The 25798-nt window shown below is 41.1% G+C and overlaps 1 protein-coding gene across 1 annotated transcript in view; it reads left to right on the top strand.

The window, feature by feature from the left end:
* Positions 1-25798, top strand: part of zc3h3 (zinc finger CCCH-type containing 3) — a 248604-nt gene that overhangs the window by 202993 nt on the left and 19813 nt on the right. The window contains exon 11 of the mRNA XM_078215840.1: positions 5019-5212. Within this exon, the coding sequence (XP_078071966.1) occupies positions 5019-5212 (194 nt within the window). The remainder of the gene's footprint in view (positions 1-5018; positions 5213-25798) is intronic.

Raw genomic sequence — 25798 nt, 5'->3', positions numbered from 1 at the left:
CATTTTCCCTAAGCTGCTGGTGTATGTCTGATTGATTAATCCTGGGAATGGTGACATTAGTGTAATGGGCAGACACCCTTTATGGTCCATTGTGGGTTTGTGCCAGAGAAGTTCAAACGGTAAGGTTGTATTAACTACAGAGTTTTATAAATATAGTGATTTCTTTGTATCCATTTTCCTAACAACAAATTTCTCTATGATTAATTATCCTTAGAGAACCAGCATTGGGCCTCCAATTTTACCTGTGCTACAGTCACTGTCTACTGCATGCGGGTGCGGCAAAAAACCCTAGATTTATACAGCATTTTCACAATGTCTAAAGTTGCTTTAAAGCCATTCAATACTTTTGAGTTGGAGTCACCTATATAATATAGGCAATGGTGGAGCAAGCTCAAAGGGCTTACTTTTATGTTGTTCTAGCTCGAACCGATGAGCTGGACTAGATGGCCTTTTTCATCCATAATTATTTTGTGAACTAAGCGTGGAATCATGGCTGGAGTTCTATGTATTTTGTTGCCAGGGGCAGTTCATTGTGAACAGGCTTTGTAGGGTGAAATTGCCAGGGCAGGAGTGTCTAATGGGCTCATAGTGAATCTGTAACCTGTTTTACTCTGCATGTGATTCTAAAGAATCTTATTCATTGACTTCAACTTTGTCCTTTTAGTTCATTAAGTGTTTTAAGGCATTGAAATATCGTGATAAAGTTGTGTTGCATTGAAAATATATTGTAGTGAGAAGCAGCAGCCAGCAGAGGCTTCAGATTTGCTGATGAAGAAAATACAAATATATATTTTTTGATTTTGATTTGATTTATTATTGTCACATGTATTAACATACAGTGAAAAGTATTGTTTCTTGCGCGCTACACAGACAAAAACATACCATTCATAAAGAAGGAAACGAGACAGTGCAGAATGTTGTGTTACAGTCATAGGGTGTAGAGAAAGATCAACTTAATGCAAGGTAAGTCCATTCAAAGTCTGATGGCAGCAAGGAAGAAGCTGTTCTTGAGTCGGTTGGTACGTGATCTCAGACTTTTGCATCTTTTTCCCGAAGGAAGAAGGTGGAAGAGAGAATGTCCGGGGTGCGTGGCATCCTTAATTATGCTGGCTGCTTTGCCGAGGCAGCGGGAAGTGTAGACAGAGTCAATGGATGTGAGGCTGGTTTGCGTGATGGATTGGGCTACATTCACGACCTTTTGTAGTTCCTTGCGGTCTTGGGCAGAGCAGGAGCCTTACCAAGCTGTGATACAACCAGAAAGAATGCTTTCTATGGTGCATCTGTAAAAGTTGGTGAGAGTCGTAGCTGACATGCCAAATTTCCTTAGTCTTCTAAGAAAGTAGAGGTGTTGGTGGGCTTTCTTAATTATAGTGTCAGCATGGGGGGATCAGGACAGGTTATTGGTGATCTGGACACCTACGAACTTGAAGCTCTCGACCCTTTCTACTTTGTCCCCACTGATGAAGGCATGTAGATAATTGTGAACAAGTTAAAGTTGTGCCACACAGATACACCTAAAGGCTCGAATGCTTCTCTCTGACAAGGAAGACCTATGTTGTTCAATCATTCCACTTCGTTGCTCAGGTGTCATTTGATCTTTTTACCCTGTGAAATTACTGATAAAATATAATCCAATTACACTCTTTGTATGAAATTATTATATTAGTTAATATCATGCACTCAGGCTGCAAAAAGTCATCATCTTCTTTTACACAATGGGAAAGGTCCCAATGGCAGTTTATCTAGATTGCAAATATTCAATCTTTCCCCCAGATATGAACTTACTGTTGCTATGTTCATATTGTGCGGTGCCGAACATGTTAATGAGGCAGTCACCCAAAATCAGTGTTATCATCTGCACAGTGTCATTAATAACTAACTAATAGCTTCCTGACAAATTAACAGTATTGCACAATGCTGTTGAAGTAAAATTTGTACTTTCTGATTTGTAATAGTCAAGGTGGATCTCATTGTATTGTTGCTGCTTTTAATGTTAATGTCCTATGCTGCCTATATACATATATCAGATGATAATGCCAACAATGGACATTCTCTTCTTACTAGGACCTTTCTGCGATTGTTTGGTGGATATGGAGAAAAAAATCAGCGATGATTGAATGGCGGAGCTGACTCGATGGGCCGAGTGGCCTAATTCTGCTCCTATGTCTTATGGTCTTATGATTTATTGGTGAATCTTGAAAGGGGAAAAATATTACGCATGATTGAGGGAGAGGGTTAAAGCTGGGGGTGGGGTGAGGAATAAGGGGAAACAGGAGAAGCAGCAGGGCCCATGATGTCTCTCCCTGGTCCTGCCGTGTTGTCATGTGTTGCACAGTATAAAAGTCACTGTTTCTGTACAGACATGAGTGTGATCAGGGACCATTTATCAATCCTTGCCGGCCTCGACTTCTTCTGTGTCATTTCCCCTAGCCCTCTATTCCTTGATCTATCAAATATTTAACCATCTCTACAGCCTCCACTGTCCTTTGGGGCAGAAAATTCCAGAGATTCACCACCCTCTGCAAGAAGAAATTTCTACGCACCTCAATTTTAAATGACCAGCCCTTTATTTTGTAGTTATGTCGGCTTGTTCAAGACTTTTCCTCTAATGAAAGCATTTTACCATCTACGCTGTCAAGCTGCCTCAGGATCTTGTATGTCTGAATAAGGTCACCCTTCACCAGAAGGCAAGAAGACAACAAGCCAAAATATAAGGGCAAAAGGCATCACGGGGCAACAAGGGTTGGACGTGAGCCGAAAGAAAAGTGGCAGAGTACGAATAAAAGGGGACATGTCCTCTCTCTGTCTGACCCCAAAAATCTTCTGAAATACAAGGGTTACAGACCCAGATTATTTAATCTCTCTTGATAGGACAACGCTCTCATCCCAGGAATTAGTCAGGGGAATCTCCTTTGGGCTACCTCCAGTGTTACTATATCTTTTTTAGAGGTAAAAGAACCAAAACTGTATGCAGTATTCCAGTTGAGGCCTCACCAACACCCTGTCCAATTGCAACACATGCTCCCTATTTTTAAACTCCAACCCCTTTGCAATAAAGGCCAACATGCATTTGCCTTGTTAACGACTTGTTTGGACCCACTTGCTAGCTCTTTGTGATTCATGCACTGGAACACCTAGATCCCTCTGTAATTCTCTCCAATTAGATAATCTACCTTTTGATTCCTCCTGCCAAAGTCACCTCACACTTCCCCACATTAAACTCTATTTGCCAGGTTTTTGCTCAGTCACCCAATCTACCTATATCCTGTTGCCAAATCACAATATCCTCACCACAACATGCCCTTCCACCTATCTTCATATCATTGGCCAATTTGGAAACCTTACATTCTGTTCCTTCCTCTGGGTCATTAATGCAAAAAGCTAGGTAATATTGTTTAAAACACACACAAAAATTAATCCATTTTACACCTGTAATGCTCCTCCGTTCATTTAATTCTCAATCTCAACCATGTTGTTGAATTGAGGCCAAATATTAGGAGGTTAAGAGACAGGGAAGGTTCACCACCACTTTTGCGCTACCCCAGGTTTCAGTCTGAGAAATCCCAAGTGATTGGGGGAGGGGCAGAGCTATTGAGAAACAGGCAAGTTGCATATTTGTCCTTGCAATGGCTGCATGTGGTAAAGATCTAAAGAGGGGAAGATAAAAAAGAAATGATTGAGTTAGCTTCTTCCAGTGGAATTATCGAATGGGTGTTTCAAGTAGCTCTGTACAGTTTGCAAATTGTTTAAATTTGTTGTGAATATCTTGTTCATGATTCGTATGTGTAGAATTTTTTTTTAGATTTTGGAATTAAAGGTATAAATAAAGAAAATGGTGTTTTCTGGATGAAACTATTGAAAACAATCCCGAAGTAAATGCAAATCAAACAAACTTGGAGTTTATTACACTCAAAAGGTTGAAGATCCTATACAGCAGATGAGCTTACTTAGTAAAGAACTGGAAACGTGGCATCTGTATTTATTCCAGTAAAGGATCTAATTTAGTCATGTCATTTCCCAGAATTAAAGAAATCCTTAGAATTAAAAGATAATTAATTTGCATTTCCACCTGGGACCAAACCATGTGTCTCTCATTGTCATGGAGATAGTGTAGCTTAGTAAGAATTCTTTGTTTCGAGTTTAGCTTTGTAAATTCAGTTGGAGCGAATCCAGCAGGAAATATTGGTTGTTTTTTTTGTTCGAGACTGGAACTGTCAGCTCTGGGTATTAGGAAGCATGTAACTCCTTGAAAATTTAGCGATAAAGCCCTGAATTACACCTGAAGTAGGGTAAATGCTAAATATGTTGTCCAAGACACAGCCTACAATTGGTAACTGGTATTCAGTATAAAGCAAATTTGAAAAGGGTAAAAACGATTGGAAGATTTGTGTAGCTAGAAGCCAAAGGATGAAATCTACAGCAATCCCTTCAATAAAAGGCAGTTAACCTTGTTGTAGCTGTAGCTTGGTTGCATTTTGAAACTATAGCAGTTGGCTATTGAAAACCGATGGTGTTTTCTGAAGATGTATAAACCTGAGTTTCTTGTTTAAGTCTTTATAAGCTATAGTGTTAGGTGATTGGTGCTTGCTGAGTTTTATTTATTTCTTGTATACAGTAAAGTTTGTTTTTATTTATGAAAACATGAAATGTTGTGGCCTGGTTCTCTCAGTTAATTACCGGGTATCGGATTTCTTTAAATATTCATGGTTTCTGGTTAAATCTAGCCAATGAAATTCTGCTCAATTTTGTGATTCACTTGGCAAACTGGTTAAAGGTTTATCAGGATTTAATGCTTACTATTATTGATTCTGGCAAAGATAATTAACATAACTATTCTTTCTCGAATGGGCACTGCATTCAATTTGAATCCAAAGATATGTTGCAGTTGGGAACATGTAGCAATTGATTACTTTACCAAAAAGGCGATCTTTCCAATGAAATTGTATCATCTTGTGTGTCTGATTACTGGATTTTATATTTTTTGTAAAAGTTACAATGGTTTTCTCAATATTTGGCAGAGAGCTGGAGGAGAGGAAAGCTAGACAAGCATTGACAGAAAGAAGAACTAACTCTTCTATCGCCAGTGGAGAATTGAGTAGCAGTAGCAGCAACCAGCATTGGCTGCCAGCATTCATTGCTCTTCACTCGTGTGCATCCTCTGAAGAGAAAGCAGATTCTGAAGTAGAAGAAGAAAGGGCAGGGGAAACACTGGGTATGTATTTATCGTTTTTAAATATTTGGACCCAATTTCATGTGGATTTGCAATCATCTTGTCTTTGTTCTGTCACCCACACACTGTTGTTGGGAAAGTGTTGGAATCAATTATCAAGGAAGCAATACCAGGACGTTTTAGAAAGTCAAAACGCTATCCATCACAGTCAGCGTGGTTTTATGAAGGACAAATCATGTTTGACTAATTTGCTGGAGTTCTTCGAAGATGTAACAAGCAAAATGGATAATGGGGATCCTGTAGATGTATATCTGGACTTCCGGAAGGCGTTTGATAAGGTGCCGCGCAAAAGGTTAATTCACAAGGTTAGATCACATGGGATTAGGGGTAATTTATTCACTTGAATAGATGAGTGGCTGATGGACAGAAGACAGAGAGTCGGGATAAAAAAAATTTCTGGATGGCAAGAAGTAACTAGTGGGGTGCCACAGGGTTCAGTCCTTGGGCCCCAGCTATTTACAATCTATATTAATGACTTGGATACAGGGATAGAAAGCTCTATAGCCAAATTTGCAAATGACACAAAACTAGGTAGGACAGTAAGTTGCAATGAGGAAATAACCTTACAAATGGATACAGATAGGTTAAGAGAGTGGGTCAAAATGTGGTAGATGGAGTTTAACGTGGATAAGTGTGAGGTCATGCATTTTGGTTGGAAAAATGGGAAGGCGACTTATTATGTAAATGGGGGGAGACTTTGTGGTGCTCCGGTGCAAAGGGATCTGGGTGTCCTCGTTCTTGAGTCACAGAAAACTAGCATGCAGGTACAGCAGATAATAAAGAAAATGACTGGAATGTTGGCATTTATCGCTAAAGGAATAGAACATAAGGGTAATGAAGTATTGTTGCAACTATATAAGACATTGGTGAGGCCACACCTGGAGTATTGTGCACAGTTTTGGTCCCCTTATTTGAGGAAAGATGTAGTGGCATTGGAGACAGTTCAGAGGAGGTTCACTAGATTGATTCCGGAGATGAGGGGTTTGTCATATGAAGAGAGATTGAACAGTTTAGGCTTATACTGTCTGGAATTCAGAAGAATGAGGAGAGATCAAATTGAGGTATACAAGATGATAAAAGGTATGGATAAAGTAGACGTGGACAGATGCTTCCTCCTGTGGGGGATTCCAGGACGAGAGGTCATAGTCTTAGGATAAAGGATAGCAAATTTAAAACCGAGTTGAGGAGAAACTACTTCTCCCGAAGGGTTGTGAATCTGTGGAATTCGCTACCCCAAAGTGCTGTGGATGCTGGGACAGTGAGTAAATTTAAGGAGGAGTGAGACAGATTTTTAATTGGTAATGGGTTGAAGGGTTATGGGGAGAATGCAGGAAAATGGGGATGAGGGGCATATCAGCCATGATCCGCGGAGCGGACTTGATGGGCCAAATGGCCTAATTCTGCTTCTCTCCCTTATGAACCTCTCAGATCCAATGGAGAATGCCATGTAATAATGAGTCAGGAGCTGGTAAGTTTTTGCCTCCTTAACCCATGGCCAATCCATCCAACCTACACATCTTGGGACACTAAGGGGCGATTTAGCATGGTCAATCCACCTAACCTGCTCATCTTTGGACTGTGGGTGGAAACTAGAGCACCCAGTGGAATCTCATACAAACACGGGAGAGAACGTGCAAATTTCACACAGACAGACACCCAAGGCCAGAATCAATCCTGTCCCGGACGCATTGGGGGAGCAGTGCTAACCACTGTGCCATAGTGCCGCCCCTTCTTAATATTCTTCTCGGGAAGCTGATCTAGCCCAACAAACCTTTGTAATGTGACCCATTGTGCCACAATTCTTACATTGACTATCCTTGCTCCAACATTGATTCGCTGAATGGCCCATTTTGGCACATCTGTGACATGCTTGTTGCTTTCTTGACAACTTATGGGCAGTGTCCAACTTGTAGAGTTTCATTCCTGCACCAAATTGTGAAGCCTCTTTAGCAGCCAGTTCCATCGACACTGCAATTTCTACTGCTGTCTTTAAAGTCAAAGCATGTTCAATAAGCAATCTTCTTTGGATACCTTCAATTTGGAGACCACAATCTAGAGGATCTTGAATAGTGTCTTCTAATGACTCGCCAAACTCACAATTTTGTGTCAGCCCTTTTAAGGTTGCCACAAACTGAGCAATGCTTTCGCCTTCTGCAATGATCAGTGGCTTTAAAGATCAATGCTCATGTCACACCATCTTAAGTTTTGGTTTCTGGCTTTGCTGGATACATCAAGCTCCAGAACAAATTGAAGGTTTTACTTGCTATTGTATCGAGAGAAGCTGGTACGAGCAACTCATTTGCAATTTTATTTGCTTGTACACAGTATGAAAAACACTTGGCATAGGAACTCCATGATTCATTTTCTTCATTGAAAGGACCCATGGATTCTAATTGACCCACAATTTCTCTTGCAGGCATTAGCAATTCGAGACTGCTTAGTTTTTTTTTACTGTCTTCCCAGTAGACCCCTTTTTACCCTGGAGACCATTGACTTGATATTTTTTTCAAATGGCCCCAGCCATACAGCAAAGCAACTATCTTTCTCAAATATCTCACCCTCTCTGATTGGAAGAACCCTCTCTTTTAAAACTCCAGAGAGTTTTTTTTCTTATTTGGTCTTCCTGGCCCTTCCCTTTAATCCTTTTTTCCCAGCCTTCTAATATACCAAGTGTGACGACCCACATGTTTTTATTGTTCTACTTAAGATCTTTTCTCAATGTTATTTTCTCAAAGTTCTCAATGAAACAAAATCCCGACTCGTCTCCTTTTGCTTTTGTAATGTTCTACCAATGTTAAGGGTTGTGGGTTTTAACAAAAAGAAAATGTGATTTGCACAAGTAGATTCAAACTAATAACATATTTATTGATGGAGCTGTTGGCTGTACAGAGGGCAAACCAAAACTAAAAGTAGCAGCCTGTACAACCCAAATGATAGCACCACCAAATCATGTGATCAGCTCTCAAAGCAAACGTGCAACCCTTTTAAGTATATAACAGGTGGTGAACCACCTTCTTGAACTGCTGCAATCCATCGGATGTAGGTACACTCTCATTGCTGTTAAGAAAGTCTGACAAAGCTGGGTATGCCGTAGTCATTTCCGGTGCCTAGGTTGATGCCAGGTGATCTGTCTTGTTTCATTCCTTTTTGACTTTACTGTAGCGGTTTGATTGGCTTGCTAGGCCATTTCATAGTGAAGTTGAGAGCCGACCACATTGCTGATGTCAACAGTGAACATTTGAGAAAAGCACCAGCATCTGACTTGTAAACTGACTGACCCCCAGTTTCCCTAAATCAATTAGCAATCTGAAAAAAAGAGTTGTTTAAACAAACAGTTTAGCAATTCCTTGAAATGAAAACACTGCAAGGATTAGAAATGCATCATGGCTATTCTATCCATAGCAGAAAGCCACAGCATTAGAGTTAGCTCTGAAATCAAATTTCGAGCCATGGAATACTTAATTGCTTTAGTTTCCACAAAGAGTTCTGAAAGAGTTGAGGTTATCACAGATACAGAATTGGAGTTAGCAAAGATTAAAGGGCAGAAGAATGATCCGAATTGTCTCTGAAAATTGGACAGAATTCAAATAAAATAGAGGTGAAGATTTTAGAAAGTGTACAAGAGTTGGTGGAAATGTTCATTTTGTTTTGTCGACTCCCCAAGTTAAGCGAAAAAGCAGAAAATAGTTGGCTCTTTAAAAATATTCAACATCCATCCCTTTCAATACTGCACTGATTATCAGATAAATTGCAGCAACTCGCCAAGGTTATGTTGCCAGCGTCTCGCTCCCCTTTGTGACCTCTATCAGTTAGAAGGGCAAGAGCAGTAATGGCAAGGAAACACCAAATTCCCCTGCAAGTCACACACTATCCTGACTTGGACATATATCACCATTCCTCCTTCATTACTAGATAAATATCCTGGAATTCACTACTAAACACCACTGTGGGATCACCACCACCACAAGAAGGCCCACAATCAGGTGCTTAGGAATATTGCACAAACAAATTTTTTTAAATGTCTAACATTTTTACAATGCACTATTAAGCAATTCACTGTTTGAGATTGTGCCATTGGGCAGACAATTCATTTTGATGGTTTTCAGTCATTTACTGGAGTTTAGCTAACTACCCGAGCATTAAACAAAAACAGCTTGCCACTTTTGAGGCAATTCTAATTTTCCATATTTCATCGTCTATTTAAATAGTTTGAAGCCAGCTTAAAAAATGTGCGGGGACTGATAATTTCAAGATGACTGCACTACTCACAGGTCACCTCATGCATGCGATAATTTAATTACTGATCGTTTGCCGTACTTTAATTTGTTCGTGAAAGAGAACAAAAGTCTCAGGGAAGCTAGCAGATGTTTCTGTTTCCCAATTGCCCGTTTAGCGAGGAGTAAATGGCAGCATTCATTCTGGCTCTAGCCGGAGAGAGGAGAGAGAGATGGGTCTTTACAGCTTTGAGTGATTCCTTTTGTAAACATTTTCCGGAGATATGCTTCTTTGAACAGTTATAAACAAGAGTTCAGCTCAGCAGGCAGCAGGCTTTTGAGATCCCAGCACATGTCATTTTATTGTCATATTTCATGGTCATAATCATAATGGAAGGAGTTCACTACCAGCTTTTAACAGCACCACTGTGCGCACTTAACAGCTGAACAGGTTTGTTTGACGTATCACTGGAGCATAGGTAATAAGGTGGTGCAAGGGATGAAACAGACTTTCTTCAGAGTAATTGATAGCTTTTGGATGTTACCATGTTGTGTCTATGTCAGATAATAGCTCAGATAAGGGAGCATTTAGCTGCCAGGTTTATGATCGGTGAATTGTAATATATCCCAAAAAATGCTTTAGTTAACCCCTTTCTGTCCTTTCTGAATGCAGCAATAAGTTTAGCATTTTTTGAACATTTTTATTACTATCTTTATCACTTGTCTCATGAAAATATTAAAAGATGCTATTTATTATTCACGCGTATAGCTAAATACTGAGTGCTGGCAGACTGTTGGCAAATCCAAACTGTATCCTGACCTCTCCCAAAATCTGCAGATTGCACTTAAGGCGGGGGGGGGGGGGTGTGGCAGGGTTGCTTGATAATGATCAGCAGCTGGAACATCAGGTCAATTGTCCCCTCTGTAGCAAGGGCACTGAGACTGCTATTGTTAGAGAAATGAGTTAACGCAGATTGAGAGCCTTCCTTATCTGTATGCCTCAGCTTCTCACTCACGTTACTGGTTGAGCTATCAGAGCAGCAGCGTTAACCATTATTTTATTTTGGGTGATTTTTAAAGCAAGAACTATTCATTTATATAACAACTTCACACTGTCAAAACTAATTTGCAGACAATAATGTCCCACAGACAATAATGTTAATGATTAGATCATTTTTTGGGTATATCAATTGCAGGACAAATATTGGTCAGCACAAGTGGAGAATACCTGTGCTGCTCTTCAACTAGTAGCATGGGATCTTTTGTGTATACCTCAGAGGTCAGACTCAGTTTAAGATCTTATCCAAAGGATGGCACCTTCAGCTACACTGGAGTGTTAGCCTTGATTATGTGCTCATATCTTTGGAGTGGGACTTGAACCCATGGTTTCTGATACAGAGCTGAGAATGCCTCCACTGATCCAAGGCTGACATTTTAGATAATATTAAATCAGTATAAACTATTGGGTAGGCCTCAGTTTTGAGCATTTGTGTTTAGACAAATGTCAAGATGAGGAGTGGGAGAAAATGGGCATCTTTTCATTAGAACAAAGTTAAGAGGAGACCTGATAGAGATGTTGAAAGTTGGGAGATTTGCCTGAAAAATCTGGGCGCTTGGAACACACGAGTTCACAGAAAAAACAAAATGTGAGGCTATGTTTTATGTAAAAGAATGATATCTAAATAAATATTTATACTTTTTTAAGTGCTATGATGAAAGAACAGCTGAATGGGACTTGGTGAACCTTGTATTCACTTTTTTCTGGCAAAGTGAATTTCTTGGTCAGCAAATAATGAGCTGGTCTGAATATAACTAATAGGTACAGGGGTGGACCATACATCCTCTTGAGCTTGCTCTGCAATCAATCAGATAATGACTGATCGTCGGCTTCAATTCCACTTGCCTGCATGTTCCCCATATTCCTTAATTCCCTCAGAGTCCAAAAATCCATTGATCTCGGCCTTGAATACACTCAACAGCTGAGCATATCCAGCCCTCTAGGGTAGAGAATTACAAATATTTATAATTCTCCTAAGTGAAGGAATTTTTCCTCATCTAGTCCAAAATTGCTGACCTGTTATCCTCAGATTATGCCCGTCTCCAGCCAGGAGAAACAACTTCTCATCATCTATTCTGTCAAGCCCGATCAGAATCTTATGGCCGGCTGATTCTTAATTCCGGAGACTACTCCATCTCTCCTCGTAGAACAACCCCCTCATCCTCGGAGTCAGTATTGTTATCTGGGTCAGAAACTTCAAGGTATTCTATGAAGTCAACCTAGACCATAAGTTTTGCACTTTGAATTTGGCTAGTGTTAGCATAAGATATTTCACTTCAGGTATGATTCAATTGACCCACTAGGGAGCTTTTATCAAACAAAGTTTAATTAAGAATACAGTTAACACATAGAAAATTAGCAATAACTTTTACCAATTACAAATAAGAATAAAAGCAACCTTGATGGTGCATAAACCTTAACAACTAAATGCACTGTTCCAGCACACAAACCTCCTTATAAACATACACCTGTCCCAGGTTTAACACACAAAATAAGAATGCTCACGTTATGCTGGATTTTCTAGCACTGCAACACCTGCTGCGAATTCGTCCTTTGGTTCAAGAATTAAAACTCTGACTCCTCCCTTTTGGAAATTCCCAGCACCTTGAGGTGCCTCTATCTAGCAAACCACCAATAGCAAAATTTTTCCTCCAGAGATAAGAAAGACTGCTTCCATTCTGCAGTCCAAACAGCTTCTAATTAAACAGCAGCCAGCAGAACTCCCAATAACAGGGAGGGAGACACAGAAATACTGCTTTTCAATCTGGAATCCAACAGATTCTAACTAAAACTGAAAGTGAATCCTTGGATTCCACTGTGAAGGAACCACCTGACCTTGACTTGTCAAGTAATCTTCCCACAACAATTCTAAAGGCCCGTAAACTCGTAAAACTCCAGGACATTGCACTGGGCCCAAATTAAAAATAAACAAAAAGGCCCATTACATGCCTTCAACAGACATCACAGCAATGATACAAAGAAAGGCATACTTACAAACTGCAGAGAACATGATTAAAAATATATTTCTTAAAGGCACAGTAGCATCACAATGTAGTGAGCCTTCATTGCATCCGTTTAATCCAAGATGTCCTTGTGGATGGCTATTAAAACTGTATATTGTACTCCAGGCGTGGTCGCACCAAAGCCCTGACAGTTGGAGCTGAAGTCTTCTTTACTCTTGTATTCTAACTCCTTACATTAAAAGCTAGCATGCCATTTACCTTCCTCATTGTTTGCTGTACTTACCTGTTAACTTTGTGTTTTATGTACAAATGCACCCAAAACCTTTCGAATGCCAACGTTTAATAGTTTCTCACCATTTAAAAAATAGCATGTTTTTCTATTCTCCCTACCAAAGGGAAGAGCCTCTCATTTCCCCACATTGTATGCCATCAGCCATCTTGCCTACTTATTTAATCTATCTGTATTCCTTTGCAAACATTTTGTGCCCACCTCAGCCTATTTTCTCGTCTAGCTTTACATTGTCAACAACATCAGTACATTACACTTCATAGAATCATAGAATAATCCCTACGGTGTGGAAGGAGGCCATTCGTCCCATTGAGTCTGCACCGATCACAATCCCATCCAGGCCCCACATATTTACCCTGCTAATCCTCCTGATACTGTGGTTAATTTAGCATAGCCAGTCAACCTAACCTGCACATCTTTGGACTTAATGCTTTCAGCTCCATCATTAATGTAGATTGTACGCCGCTGAGCTTTGCAGCACCCCTTGAGCAACAACCTGCCAAATTGAAAATGACTCCCTTATTGCTCCCCTGTGTTTCGATATTTTATCCAATCCACATTAATATCCAATCCATCCCAATGAATCCTTACCTTTTTTAAATTCATTTACAGGATGTGAGTATTGCCGGCTAGGCCAGAATTTATTGTCCATCCCTAATTGCATTTCAAAAGGTGTTGGTGAGCTTTCTTCTTGAAATGTTGTAGTCCATGTGGTGTAGGTACACCCACACTGTTGTTAGGAAGGGAATTTTGACACTGTGAAGGAATGATGATGTAGCTCCAAGCATGGATGGTGAGTGACTTGGAGGGGAACTTCAGGTGGTGATTCTCCCATGTGTCTGCTGCCTTTGTCCCACAGCAAAGCAGCTGTGGGTTTGGAAGGTGCTGCTGAAGCACCTTGGTGAATTCCTGCAGTGCACCTTGATGATAGTACACACTGCTTCACAGTGCATCAGTGATAGATGGAGTGAGTGTTTATGGAAGGGAGGCCAATCAAGTGAACTGCTTTGTTCTGTATGGCATTGAATGCTTGAGTGTTGGAGTTGCATTCATCCACGCAAATGGAGAATATTCCATCACACTCCTGACTTGCGTCTTGTGCACAGTCTTTGGGGAGTCGAAAGGTGAGTTACTCACAACAGGATGTCTAACCTCTGACCTGTATTTATATGACTAGTCCAGTTCGGTTTCTGGTCAATGGTAAGCCTCCAGGATATTGAGAGTGGGAGATTCAGCAATGGTAATGCCATTAAATGTCATGGGGTGATGGTTAGAATATCTCTTGGTGGGAATGATAATTGCCTGACACTTGTGTGCCTTGAATGTTCCTTGCCACTTTTCAACCCAAGCCTGGATATTGTCCAGGTTCTGTTGCATCTCAACGTGGACTGCTTCAGAATCGGAGGAATCACAAATAACGCTGAGCATTGCGTGATCGTCAGCAAATATCCCCACTTCTGATCTTATGATGGAAGGATGGTCATTGAAGATAGTTGGGCTTCGGACACTACCCTGAGGAACTCGTTCAGTGATGTCCTGGAACTGAGATGATTGACCTCCAACCATCACAACTATTTTCATTGGTACCAAATATGACTTCAGCCAGCAGAGGGTTCCTCCCCCTGTGGAGACTCACTGACTTAAGTTTTGATGGGGACTTTTGGTGCCATACTCAGCCAAATGCTGCCTTGATGTAACATCACCTCTGGCATTCAGCCTTTTTCTCCATATTTGAAGCAAGGCTGTAATGAGGTCCGGAACTGAGTGACCCTGGCAGGTCATGGCTAAGGAAGTGCCATTTGAAGCACTGTTGATGACCCCTTCCATCACTTTTTACTGATGCTTGAGACTAGAGTGATGGACAGGTTGTATTTGTCCTGCGTTTGGTGTACAGGATATACCTGACCAATCTTCCACAGAGCTGGTTAGATGCCAGTGTTGAAGCTGTACTGGAACAGCTTGGCTAAGGACGTGGCAAGTTCTGGGGTACGTCTTCAATAATATTGCCTTGTGAAAAAATCATTTTACGTGGCATCGTGTCAAATGTCTGTAGAAAATAATTTCCATTGGTTCCTCTTTATCTACCCTGCTTGTGGCAACCTCAAATAATTATTTATTAAGATTCATTAAATGCACTTTTCCTTTCATAAAACCATGTTTACTCTGTCCACTCATATTATGATTTTCGAAGTACCATGTTATCAGCATTTCCCAATGATTGATTTCATGATAACTAATCTGTCCATCCATTTTCTCTCTCTCTCCTTTCTTGAATCCCAGTAATATTTACTACTTACCAGTCCACTTGGGCCATTCCAGAATCCAGGAAATACAAGTGATTTGTTGGCTTTTAATCCTATTAATTTCTCTAGTACTACTTACTAATATTAATTGAAGTTCCATACTCTCATCAGATCCTTGGTTTCCTGGTATTTTTGAGTTTCCTACTGTGGTGAGAGACACAACTATCTGTTTAGCATCTCTGCCACTTTAATGTCCAGTACAATTTCTTCTGTCTCAGTCTCTACCCTTACTTTCACTACTCTCTTCCTTTTTACACATTTGGAGAAGCTGTTGCAATCTGTGTTTATAATTCCTGCTTGTTATTTCTCATTCTATTTCATCCCTCTTTATCTATTTTTTAAATCATCCTTTGCTGGTTTAAAATACTTTCTTGATCCTCAAGCTCGGCACTCTACTTGGCAATAAGAAGCCCCTTGTAATCTTTATGATAAGTCATCAACCTGGAACTTTTTCTCTGTCTTCAAAGATGCTACCAGACTTGCCGAGTATTTCTAGCATCAACAATATTTTATCTTTCTCAAAACAATAGCTTAATGCTGTGCTGTTTATTTGCTAAGCCAAGGGAGTCCATTTTACAGTTCAAGACCACCATGCTCTCCTTGAATGCAAATAATCTGACTCTTGAAGCCGAGACTTATTTTCTGGTTTGCTCTGTTTAAGTTTTCACAATATCGTTACAGCACAGAAAGGGACCATTGAGCCAAATGTGTCCACATTGTCTAGTTTTGTGGGGTTTGAGATTTTGAAATGGCTGCTTTTAGCATTGTTACCTCTGAATAAATCTTAACGGAAACAGAGATATCTGAATGTGGCAATAGCTTAAAATATATGCAAATTACTGGCATACGGGTTTAAACTTAACATGGTATGCACCCACATGGACATCCCTGCACAAAGCCATCTGTACATACTGAGTTATTACTTTTTAAGTTGCAATAGGATATGCTGTCATTGAGACAGTATTCTTGCCTTGTCTGTTGTATCATTTTGCCTTCCTGTCGACTTTTTAAACATTTTGCAAAATGTTGAGCACAGCAGTCCAAGGGAGTTGAATTAACATTGTCACAGACCTAGTAATTAACTGGGTGTGCTTCAACAAATATGTCATTTAAACTAATTCTGTCCCCTCACTCGTTCAGCTTGACTAACTCCTTCCAGCAGACTCAAATGTTCAAATAAACTATTCTAAATAAAACAAAATACGAAAGGCATTTTGGTAATTCTTTTTAAAGGTGTTTGGTTATTTAGGGGGGAAATGTAGGGAGAGCTAGGAGGAGCACGAGGACATCCGGATTGAAGAATAACTGCTTTATAAAATTCCAGTTCCGTAATGAGCGTATTGTGTGTTATTGGAGGTGCCATCATACAGGATCCTGCCTGTCTGTCTTAGTGGTTAAGTGAACGTAAAGACCATAAGACTATTAAGACATGAGGGCAGGAGGAGGCCATTCAGCCCATCCAATGAGCCTATGCCACTCTCTTCAGAATAGTAGAAAGTTCCTTTGATGTCCAAGTCAACATTCCTCACTAAACCCAATTTTAAAAATTCATCTGTCTTATTGATGCATGTGAAAATGGCTGTTTGCCCAAATAACTAGCACTAGCACTGTTGAACCGTTGGAGAAAATCTACATTACAAGGGAGGAAGTGTTAGGTTTGTTAGAGAATATAAAGACTGACAAATCCCCAGGGCCTGATGGAATCTATCCAAGGCTGCTCAGGGAGACGAGAGATGAAATCGCTGGGCCTCTGACGCAAATCTTTGTCTCGTCACTGGACGCAGGTGAGGTCCCAGAGGATTGGAGGATAGCTAATGTGGTCCCGTTATTTAAGAAGGGTAGGAAGGATAACCCGGGTAATTATAGGCCGGTGAGCTTGACGTCTGTGGTGGGGAAGTTGTTGGAGAAGATTCTTAGAGATGGGATGTATGCGCATTTAGAAAGGAATAAACTCATTAACGATGGTCAGCATGGTTTTGTGAGAGGGAGGTCATGCCTCACTAATCTGGTGGAGTTTTTTGAAGAAGTGACCAGAATGGTTGACGAGGGAAGGGCCGTGGATGTCGTCTATATGGACTTTAGTAAAGCGTTTGACAAAGTCCCTCATGGTAGGCTGGTGAAAAAGGTTGGATCTCATGGGATAAAGGGGGAGGTGGCTAGATGGGTGGAGAACTGGCTTGGTCACAGAAGACAGAGGGTGGTAGTGGAAGGGTCTTTTTCCGGCTGGAGGCCTGTGACTAGTGGTGTTCCGCAGGGCTCTGTATTGGGACCTCTGCTGTTTGTGATTTATATAAACGATCTGGAAGAAGGTGTAACTGGGGTGATCAGTAAGTTTGCGGACGACACAAAATTGGCAGGACTTGCAGATAGTGAGGAGCATTGTCAGAAGCTACAGAAGGATATAGATAGGCTGGAAATTTGGGCAAAGAAATGGCAGATGGAGTTCAATCCTGATCAATGCGAAGTGATGCATTTTGGTAGAAATAATGTAGGGAGGAGCTATACGATAAATGGCAGAACCATAAAGGGTGTAGATACGCAGAGGGACCTGGGTGTGCAAGTCCACAGATCCTTGAAGATGACGTCACAGGTGGAGAAGGTGGTGAAGAAGGCATATGGCATGCTTGCCATTATAGGACGGGGCATAGAGTATAAAAGTTGGGGTCTGATGTTGCAGATGTATAGAACGTTGGTTCGGCCGCATTTGGAATACTGCGTCCAGTTCTGGTCGCCACAGTACCAGAAGGACGTGGAGGCTTTGGAGAGAGTACAGAGGAGGTTTACCAGGATGTTGCCTGGTATGGAGGGGCTTAGTTATGAGGAGAGATTGGGTAAACTGGGGTTGTTCTCCCTGGAAAGACGGAGGATGAGGGGAGACTTAATAGAGGTGTATAAAATTATGAAAGGCATAGATAGGGTGAACGGTGGGAAGCTTTTCCCCAGGTCGGTGGTGACGTTCACGAGGGGTCATAGGTTCAAGGTGAAGGGGGGGAGGTTTAACACAGATATCAGAAGGACATATTTTACACAGAGGGTGGTGGGGACCTGGAATGTGCCAGGCAAGGTGGTGGAGGCGGACACACTGGGAACGTTTAAGACTTATCTAGACAGCCATATGAACGGAGTGGGAATGGAGGGATACAAAAGAATGGTCTAGTTTGGACCAGGGAGCGGCACAGGCTTGGAGGGCCGAAGGGCCTGTTCCTGTGCTGTATTGTTCCTTGTTCTGTGTTCTAAACTTGAAAGTAGTTCAGTATTCAGCCAACATTTCTCCATCAACTATCATACAAATAGATTAATTTGTTACTTACTGGATCTTGCTGTGTGAAAATTGACCTGCTGTATTTTCCTACAGAGCATTGCATGCTCTTCAGCATAGGCTGTAAATGCTTCAAGATGTCTTGAAATATGTGAGTGGTTAGCACTGTTGCCTCACAGCCCCAGGGACCTGGGTTCAATTCCGGCCCCAGGTCACGGTCTGTGTGGAGTTTGCACATTCTCCCCATGTCTGTGTGGGTTTGCTCCGGGTGCTCTGGTTTCCCCCCACAGTCCAAAGATGTGCAGGTTAAGTTGATTGGCCATGCTAAATTGACCCTAGTGTCAGGGGATTAGCAGGGTAAATATTACGGGAATAGGGCCTGGGTGGGATTGTGGTCGGTGCAGACTTGATGGCCGAATGGCCTCCTTTTGCACTGTAGGGATTCTATGATTCTTTAACTTTCTACTGGCTTTTGGAGAATTGACTAAATTATTTAATGAGTTGCATCACAATGCCATGTGAAGCAACCCAAAATTAAAAATTCAATTTAGACTTCAAGGATGGACTTCTCCCATTTTGAGATGAAGCGTGGTGTTGGATGGCTCCAGTGGTGCCTGTCCTGCTGGCCAGAATGGTGGGAACCCACGCCAAATTCAACACCAGTCATTATGTTGAGGCGAGTTCCCCTCCTATTCTCCTGATGGGGTGTTGGCTGCTTTGTGCACCAACCCCTCAGCTGACAGGTTCAAAGGTCCTGACACCATATTTAAATACCAGTCCAGCAAACTCATTCCATTTTCTCCAGCCCATCTGTCTTCACCAGACCATGCAGGATGTCAGCAGCCCAGAAGGAAAAGGATAGTAACCTCAATAAGGAGTCAGTCACATGATTCAACCATACTCCCCCTGAGCCCATCGCCTGCGAGGCACCCATGTCCCACTGGGACCTCTACCCACTGCATCTAGAGTCTTTGTGCATTCCCTTCCAGTAAACGGTGTGATATCCCTATGACCGCCTTGTCAGGATCCAGTTTCCCTCCCCTAAGTCTTCCCTCTGCTTTTCACTGTTCATCATCTTCCTTGCCCCTCTGCCTGCTGTCACCCTCTTCTGACATTGCCTACCCTTGTCTTCATCAGGCCACCAGAACTGCCATCCACCCCACCACCTCACCCTCCATGCCTAGTCAAACGTCAGACCCTTGTTGCGGCGGCTGTACGGGTTCCACAGCATAGATAGGCACTGTTCTGTGCACCAGGGGAGAAGAAGGCTATTGTAGTCCCCAGCCCCAGATGCAGTACTGAATTGATACGGTGATACAGGAGGGTCTATGGGTCCAACAGCACAGTGCCTATCCATGAAGGCGACCTCAGCATGGAGATGGAGGGAGGAACTGGTCTGTTCTGGCAGAATGGTGAACAGTGCATCAGGAGTAGGGAGGCACTATGGCAGTGTTGCACTCACCTCAAAGTCTCTGGCGAATTGTGGGTCACCTTGTTCATGCCCTTTATTCACAATTTGACGCTTACATGATTTCCTGCTGGCATGACGCAAGATTGGAAGGCCTGACAGGATGCTGACGAGTAGCTGTTTTACTGAGCATTATGAGGTACAAGTGAATGCAAATGGCGTCTGTGCCATCAGGCTAACCGACCTGCTAATATCCCGTCATTGGGAGAATTGCAACATGACTTTGTTAGCAGTTTCCGACTTTTTGGTTCCTGCCAGATTTTCTGCATCCAACCGCCACCAAACCCGCTGTGGGCAGATTGTGAGGATTTCACGCAAAGTATCAATTATTTGAAACAGTTTTTAACAATACTTTTTGTAGGCGAGTGTATTACTATAGGTAAATACATTACTATCCAAACAGATTACCCAGTTATCTCACCTAATAGAGCTACACATAAAATGGATGTGCTTGAATCTGAAGAACTGATTTGAGACTGCCCAAATACAGTTGAAACATTAAAGTGAATAGCCAGCTCCCCTGATATCGCGATGCACTAATGAACTATGCAAACCTCCTTTCTATGCTGAGTTTGCTATCTGTAAACGGACTACTGCTGGGAAAGAAGGAATGTGAGAAGAGTATGTGGGCTGGGAAATGGATTAGAATTGCTTTCCATTCCTGAAATGACTCAAAAGATGGGCCAGAGTCAGACTCGACTGATTTTTCTCTTTCCACTCCCTCCTTGACCTTCCCTCCACCCAAATCCAAACGTAGGCACTCTTGTTGCAGAGAAGTGCTAGCATGTGTGGGAACACACTGAGTGTGAGTCACAGCTTTAAGGAGAAGATGGTAAAAGCAAGACATAGAGCGGGATAAGAAATTTAACTGAAAAGAATTGTCAAAACGGAAACTTGCAAGTGTTAAACACTTTTATGGCATGATACAATCCAACTTTGTCAGACCTCAGTCTGCTCCAACTCGTTTGGACTCTGCAAGGGTTAAATACCGATAATTATGCTGAACTTGGTGATCACTTTGCATTTTGTTGATGTATGGGTATTTTATTAAGGGCAGAAAGCTGTTAAATAGACTCCGTGGTTTTTACATAAATTAGTGAAAAAGTCATGAATCAATGCCAGAGTCAGTTACGTCCCAAATAAAGTTTGTTTATATCCATCTCCAAAGAAAGTGTCAAGGCAGTCTGAATGTATTTTACAGAGACCGAAAGCTTTGGGAAATATCAATACAGCTTAACGAAAGCAATTTCTAGTAGACAAAGGGATAAAAATGAATGTTAAATACACCCTTCAGGGTGGTGGCTTGTAAAACGTGTTGTGAATATTTGAACCCTTGGCACAACCGATTCTTCAGTATGGTTTTGTTACATGCCATTCCCACTGTTGATATTTTGTGGGCTTAAAACTTTGCCCTGGATACAAGCCGATGTATATTGAATGAACTTGTATGAAATTCCTTCCTCCGTTCTTTTTTAAAAATATTAACCTGTCTGAAACAAGCTGGCTAACACCTCCAACTAAAATAATGTAGAAAGGAATTTTGCATCAGTGTGTTCAGGATTCATCGCTATCCTGTAGTGTAATTTCAAGGCTGTTGTATTGGTTTCATTTGTATTTTTTGTTGTTCTCCATTTTCTTACAATTATACCCCCTCCAATCCATACTACTCTCAGCGTAGTCCTCCTCAACAGTGACTACAATCTTGAGTCTGAGAAAATGCATTACAAGGCATCCTTTTTAATCTGTACCTACCTGCAATTTCTACTCGGAGCCAAGAGCCCTATATGGCCATGGATCAACCACAATGAACTTTTAAACCACAATATAGTTTACTCACTTAATCTTCATATGTCAGCCAAGGTAAGATATGGCTGGAAAAGCAGAACATCCAGTCAGCAAGTGCTGACTAGCTCACATATACTCGGGTGATGTATGGGGTGGCTTAGAAAGAATATGGAGCTCTGAAAATAAAACTCGGCCTTAACTGCAACCATGTGACATAATCAGCTCCCACGCTGTCTAATTGTATGGACGCTTTGAGAATGAATGCCAAGTTACTGCCAGTTATTCATCTGTGGGAATATAATTACAATGGGAATTATTAAGTGTCTCCACACTTGCTGGGTGTGGACTGGAAGAGAAAGTAATGAAGCACTATGCTATACCACCCCCTGCAGTTTGACTCAAAGAGAACTTGCTTTTATATAACTCTCCATGTATAAGTGTACCGGAGGAGTACTCTATCGCACAACCACTGAAGCCCAAAAAAAATTGCTGGTTTCTCTATTAGGAATACCCTAACTATTATAGACACAGGAAATACTCAGCAGGTATGGAAATATCTGCAGAGAGAGGAACAGTGTTAACATTTCAGATCGATTACTTTTCATCAGAACAACTAAACCTTTACTCACTTAAGAGCTACCTGGAGCTGAGCGGGAAGAATAATAGTTTCAAGTGAAAGATCTAGAGCTTTAATCCCATTAATGAGCCAAGCTGCCTGGTCAGTCATGAAAAGTGCCTTGGGCTATGTGCTGTTTTGCCTGGCTCAAATTTTGACTGACTTAGACCAGTGTTCGCAAACTGGGGTCTGCAGAGACATTCCAGGGATCTGTGATGCAAGACTTCTCATAGGTGGCCAAAACCAAGGGGCACTGAAATCAAGAATAAATGAGTGAATGGCAGCCAGAGGTAAGCTGTGCTTCACCATGCACCTACTGTCCCCACCCCGCCCCCAACCCGCTTCTCTATGCCCTCTATGGGTTTAGTGCTCACTATGGAATGCTTCACCTTTGCTTCTGTTCTTCCCTATTCCGGTGCTTTTTCCGTCACTTGCTCTTCCAGGGCTCCTGCTCTCTCCACACTCCTGTCGAAAATAAATAGTCTCTGGAGTAGGAACTAAGCACACCCATCTTCCTGATATATATAAGTACTTTCTTAAAAGCATTATTAATTAAAGTGCATTTTACATACAGTACTTCCATGTTACAAATATCAGCAAATGGATGGGCATCTATGATTATTAATCATTTAAAAATAGATTCTTCAATCAAAAGATTTGAGAACCACTGAGTTAGAAAGTCATGTTGAGGTCACCTTATCTATGTTTTGTCCTTGCCCCATCTCCAGACCAATATCTTGTTGATTCCATTGTATATTACAGGACCTGAAAGGAAGTAGTTTTTAATTGTTAATTTTGCAATATGTACAACAAGTTGCATTGTCTTCAAGTCTTTAATTTATCATAGCAAAATAAAGCTCTTGTAAGTTATTCAGATTCTTGAATTGCATTGTCCTTATTTGGTGGCAGTGTTTATTTTTGATGCAGAGGCACATTACCAACCCTGCAGCTTGCACAATGTCACACAATTGCATGGTTTTGTTTTCGATTTAGTGATTTGCAAAAGAAGCAACTGTGATGTGAGAAAATACATTCACAAAACAAGCACTTTTGGTCTGGAATGTACTGTCTGGAGGTTTGGTGGAGGATCAATCAAGTCATTCAAGAGGGCATTCAATGATTGCTTAAATAGAAACAATGTGCAAGGGTACAGGGAAAAGACAGGAATGGCACTAAGCCATGATGCTCATTGGGAGAGCAGGTGCAGACATGATGGGCCAAATGGCCACCTGTGTCGTAACAATACTGTGATTCTGTGAAATGTATGCAAGTACTCAGTCTGAAGGAGTTTCACATTTGTCTCTGCCTGTGTATCATTGGGGATATAATGAAGTTCTTAATGATTAAACCATTGTTTCACACTATGTTAGATGCCTATCATTATTGGGTGCTACAATCTGCTAAGCACCTAAGGATGTTTTCTTGGATCTGTGTCTCTTGAGCACAACGAATGCTGAACATTTGACTGGTTAGAATTCACATCTGTAAAGGAACACACCTGATTTTCCTCCATTAATTTTGATAGAAGAAAATCACAAAGGTTCCTTTCTAATCTACTATATTTTCCAATATTCATGGTGTGCAGGGTATCAGTGGTACATGAGCACAGACTCGGGATAATCTCTGCTGCGTTCAGCACCCCATAATGATAAATACGCATAAAGTCTCTACATACAATATGCACAAAGCTTATTCGGGCCTGACTCCCATGCTAATTAGGGGAAAGCCCCTCACTGCATCAGCAGCGTTCCATACACTAGATGCTTTTTGCAACTGGTATTTAAAAGTAAGGAGGCAAAAAAATAAACTCTACAATCTCCAATGACCCTCTCCTCCATCTTTTCCCTTGTAGGTCCTCTGTATTTTGGCCTTCAATTTCCAATCTACAAACTAGGCTTTTTTTGCTGCAAGTCATTTTAAAATAAAAACAGGTTTATCTTTAAGTGTAATGCAGCTGCTTGTGTCCAGTAACTCAGTTTCATGTCCTCTGGAATCATCCTGCATGTTATGCTAAGTGTTAGAGACACCAGTGTAAGGTCAGGTAATTAAAATATTCAATGAGGTGAAGGTTTGAGACCAAGAACAGTGATATTTTGCAGGTAGCTCATGTTTTGATCACGTATATGCACTGTTAGTTATTGCATTTATTGACTGTGTTCTAATTCACCCAATCCACTTACTCAAGTATCAGAAGTTAAAAATGCAAGCGTATTTTAGTATGTTAACTGAACAAGTAGAATTTGTTTGTGATTTTTTTCATACTAATGTGTTACTAATGTTTACCTTGAACTCTGACCTCTGCTCCCAACGCGCTGAGCAGTTTCTCCTTCATGCATTTTTGTGATGGTTTTACTGTTTCCAGCAACTTAAAAGTCTGTAGTTGGTAAACTAAATTTGTGTGTTTCTGAATCTCGATTGTGTATTTCCATGGTTAACATTTCTATAGCAAATATTTGGGTCCAAATGCTAAATAAGTATTTAGTTTGCACTATCAATTAAGTAGTTATCTTTCAGCCTGGAACCTGCATTCTGACGAATCCTTCATCTGACTGTTGACCACAGGGACCAAAGTGAAATTGTTTACTTAATTGTTATCCTAATGAGCATGAGCTCACAACAAAAAGATTTCTAAAAGCTGCTGCCAATTTTACACTAAGTTGACAGTTTCACTGAGAAGCAACGTGATGGTTGATGTGGAAAATAAACAAAATGTTGCCTGGCACAATAGAGGGAGCTGTTTTGAAGTTTAAGCTGAGACTTATTGTTGAGGTATAGCAGTGGAAACCATACTGTACTTAGTCTGGCGGAGCCAAGTGCTGATACTGAGGACCCGAAAACAGTAAATCATTGCAATCCCCAATACTAATTCGGCTGAGGAGTACCTTGGAGAGATATGTAAACATAATGAAATGTTTGTGTCTAATCCCAAGACTGTAATGGCTGAGAGACAGGGTCCTAGTAGGATCTGAAGCCAAAAGATCATTAAAAAAGTGCGAAAGGCAGCAGTTTTTAAAGGGAGCCTTAATTACAGTAGCAGTTTGTTCGCAATGCAGGACACAAACAGCCTAATAAAGTGACTGCTGTTTTTATGCCATTGCTATTAAAGCTGAGTAATTGATTGTGCGTTGTGCACATTAAGAAATTGTGTTGATGCTGAGTGAGGCTTGCATTAAAGATAAATCAGTTTGCTTCATAATGTTGGTAACAAGGCTCCCAATTCTGATTTTATTCCATCAGGGACTTTTTTCCTTAGAAATTCAAGTGGTATTCCAGTTGGAGTGTTGCAAAATAATGTTGCAGGTAACCTCATAAACCACACAAACAAAGCTCATTTTGTCAAATTAAATCCCGAATTTCAATTAATCTCAGACACCCAGTATGTTTTTGTTTTATTTTCGGATGTGAGCATCACTGATGGAGCTGGAATTCATTCCCATTCCTTATCGCCTTGAGAAGAGTAATTTCTTAATTGTGACTTTATACATCTCATTGGCTTGCTAGGTCACTGCAGAGGGCAGTTTTAAGAGTCAGTCAGGTTGGTGTGGAGGTTAGGATCACATATTAGGCCAGGCTAGGTAGGACGATAAATTTCCTTCCCTGAACGGCATTTGTG

Source organism: Mustelus asterias, chromosome 7 (genome assembly GCF_964213995.1).
Source record: "Mustelus asterias chromosome 7, sMusAst1.hap1.1, whole genome shotgun sequence".
Classification (NCBI taxonomy): Eukaryota; Metazoa; Chordata; class Chondrichthyes; order Carcharhiniformes; family Triakidae; genus Mustelus; species Mustelus asterias.
Note: the sequence above shows the minus strand (reverse complement) of the source record. Positions and strands in the feature narration are given on the sequence as shown.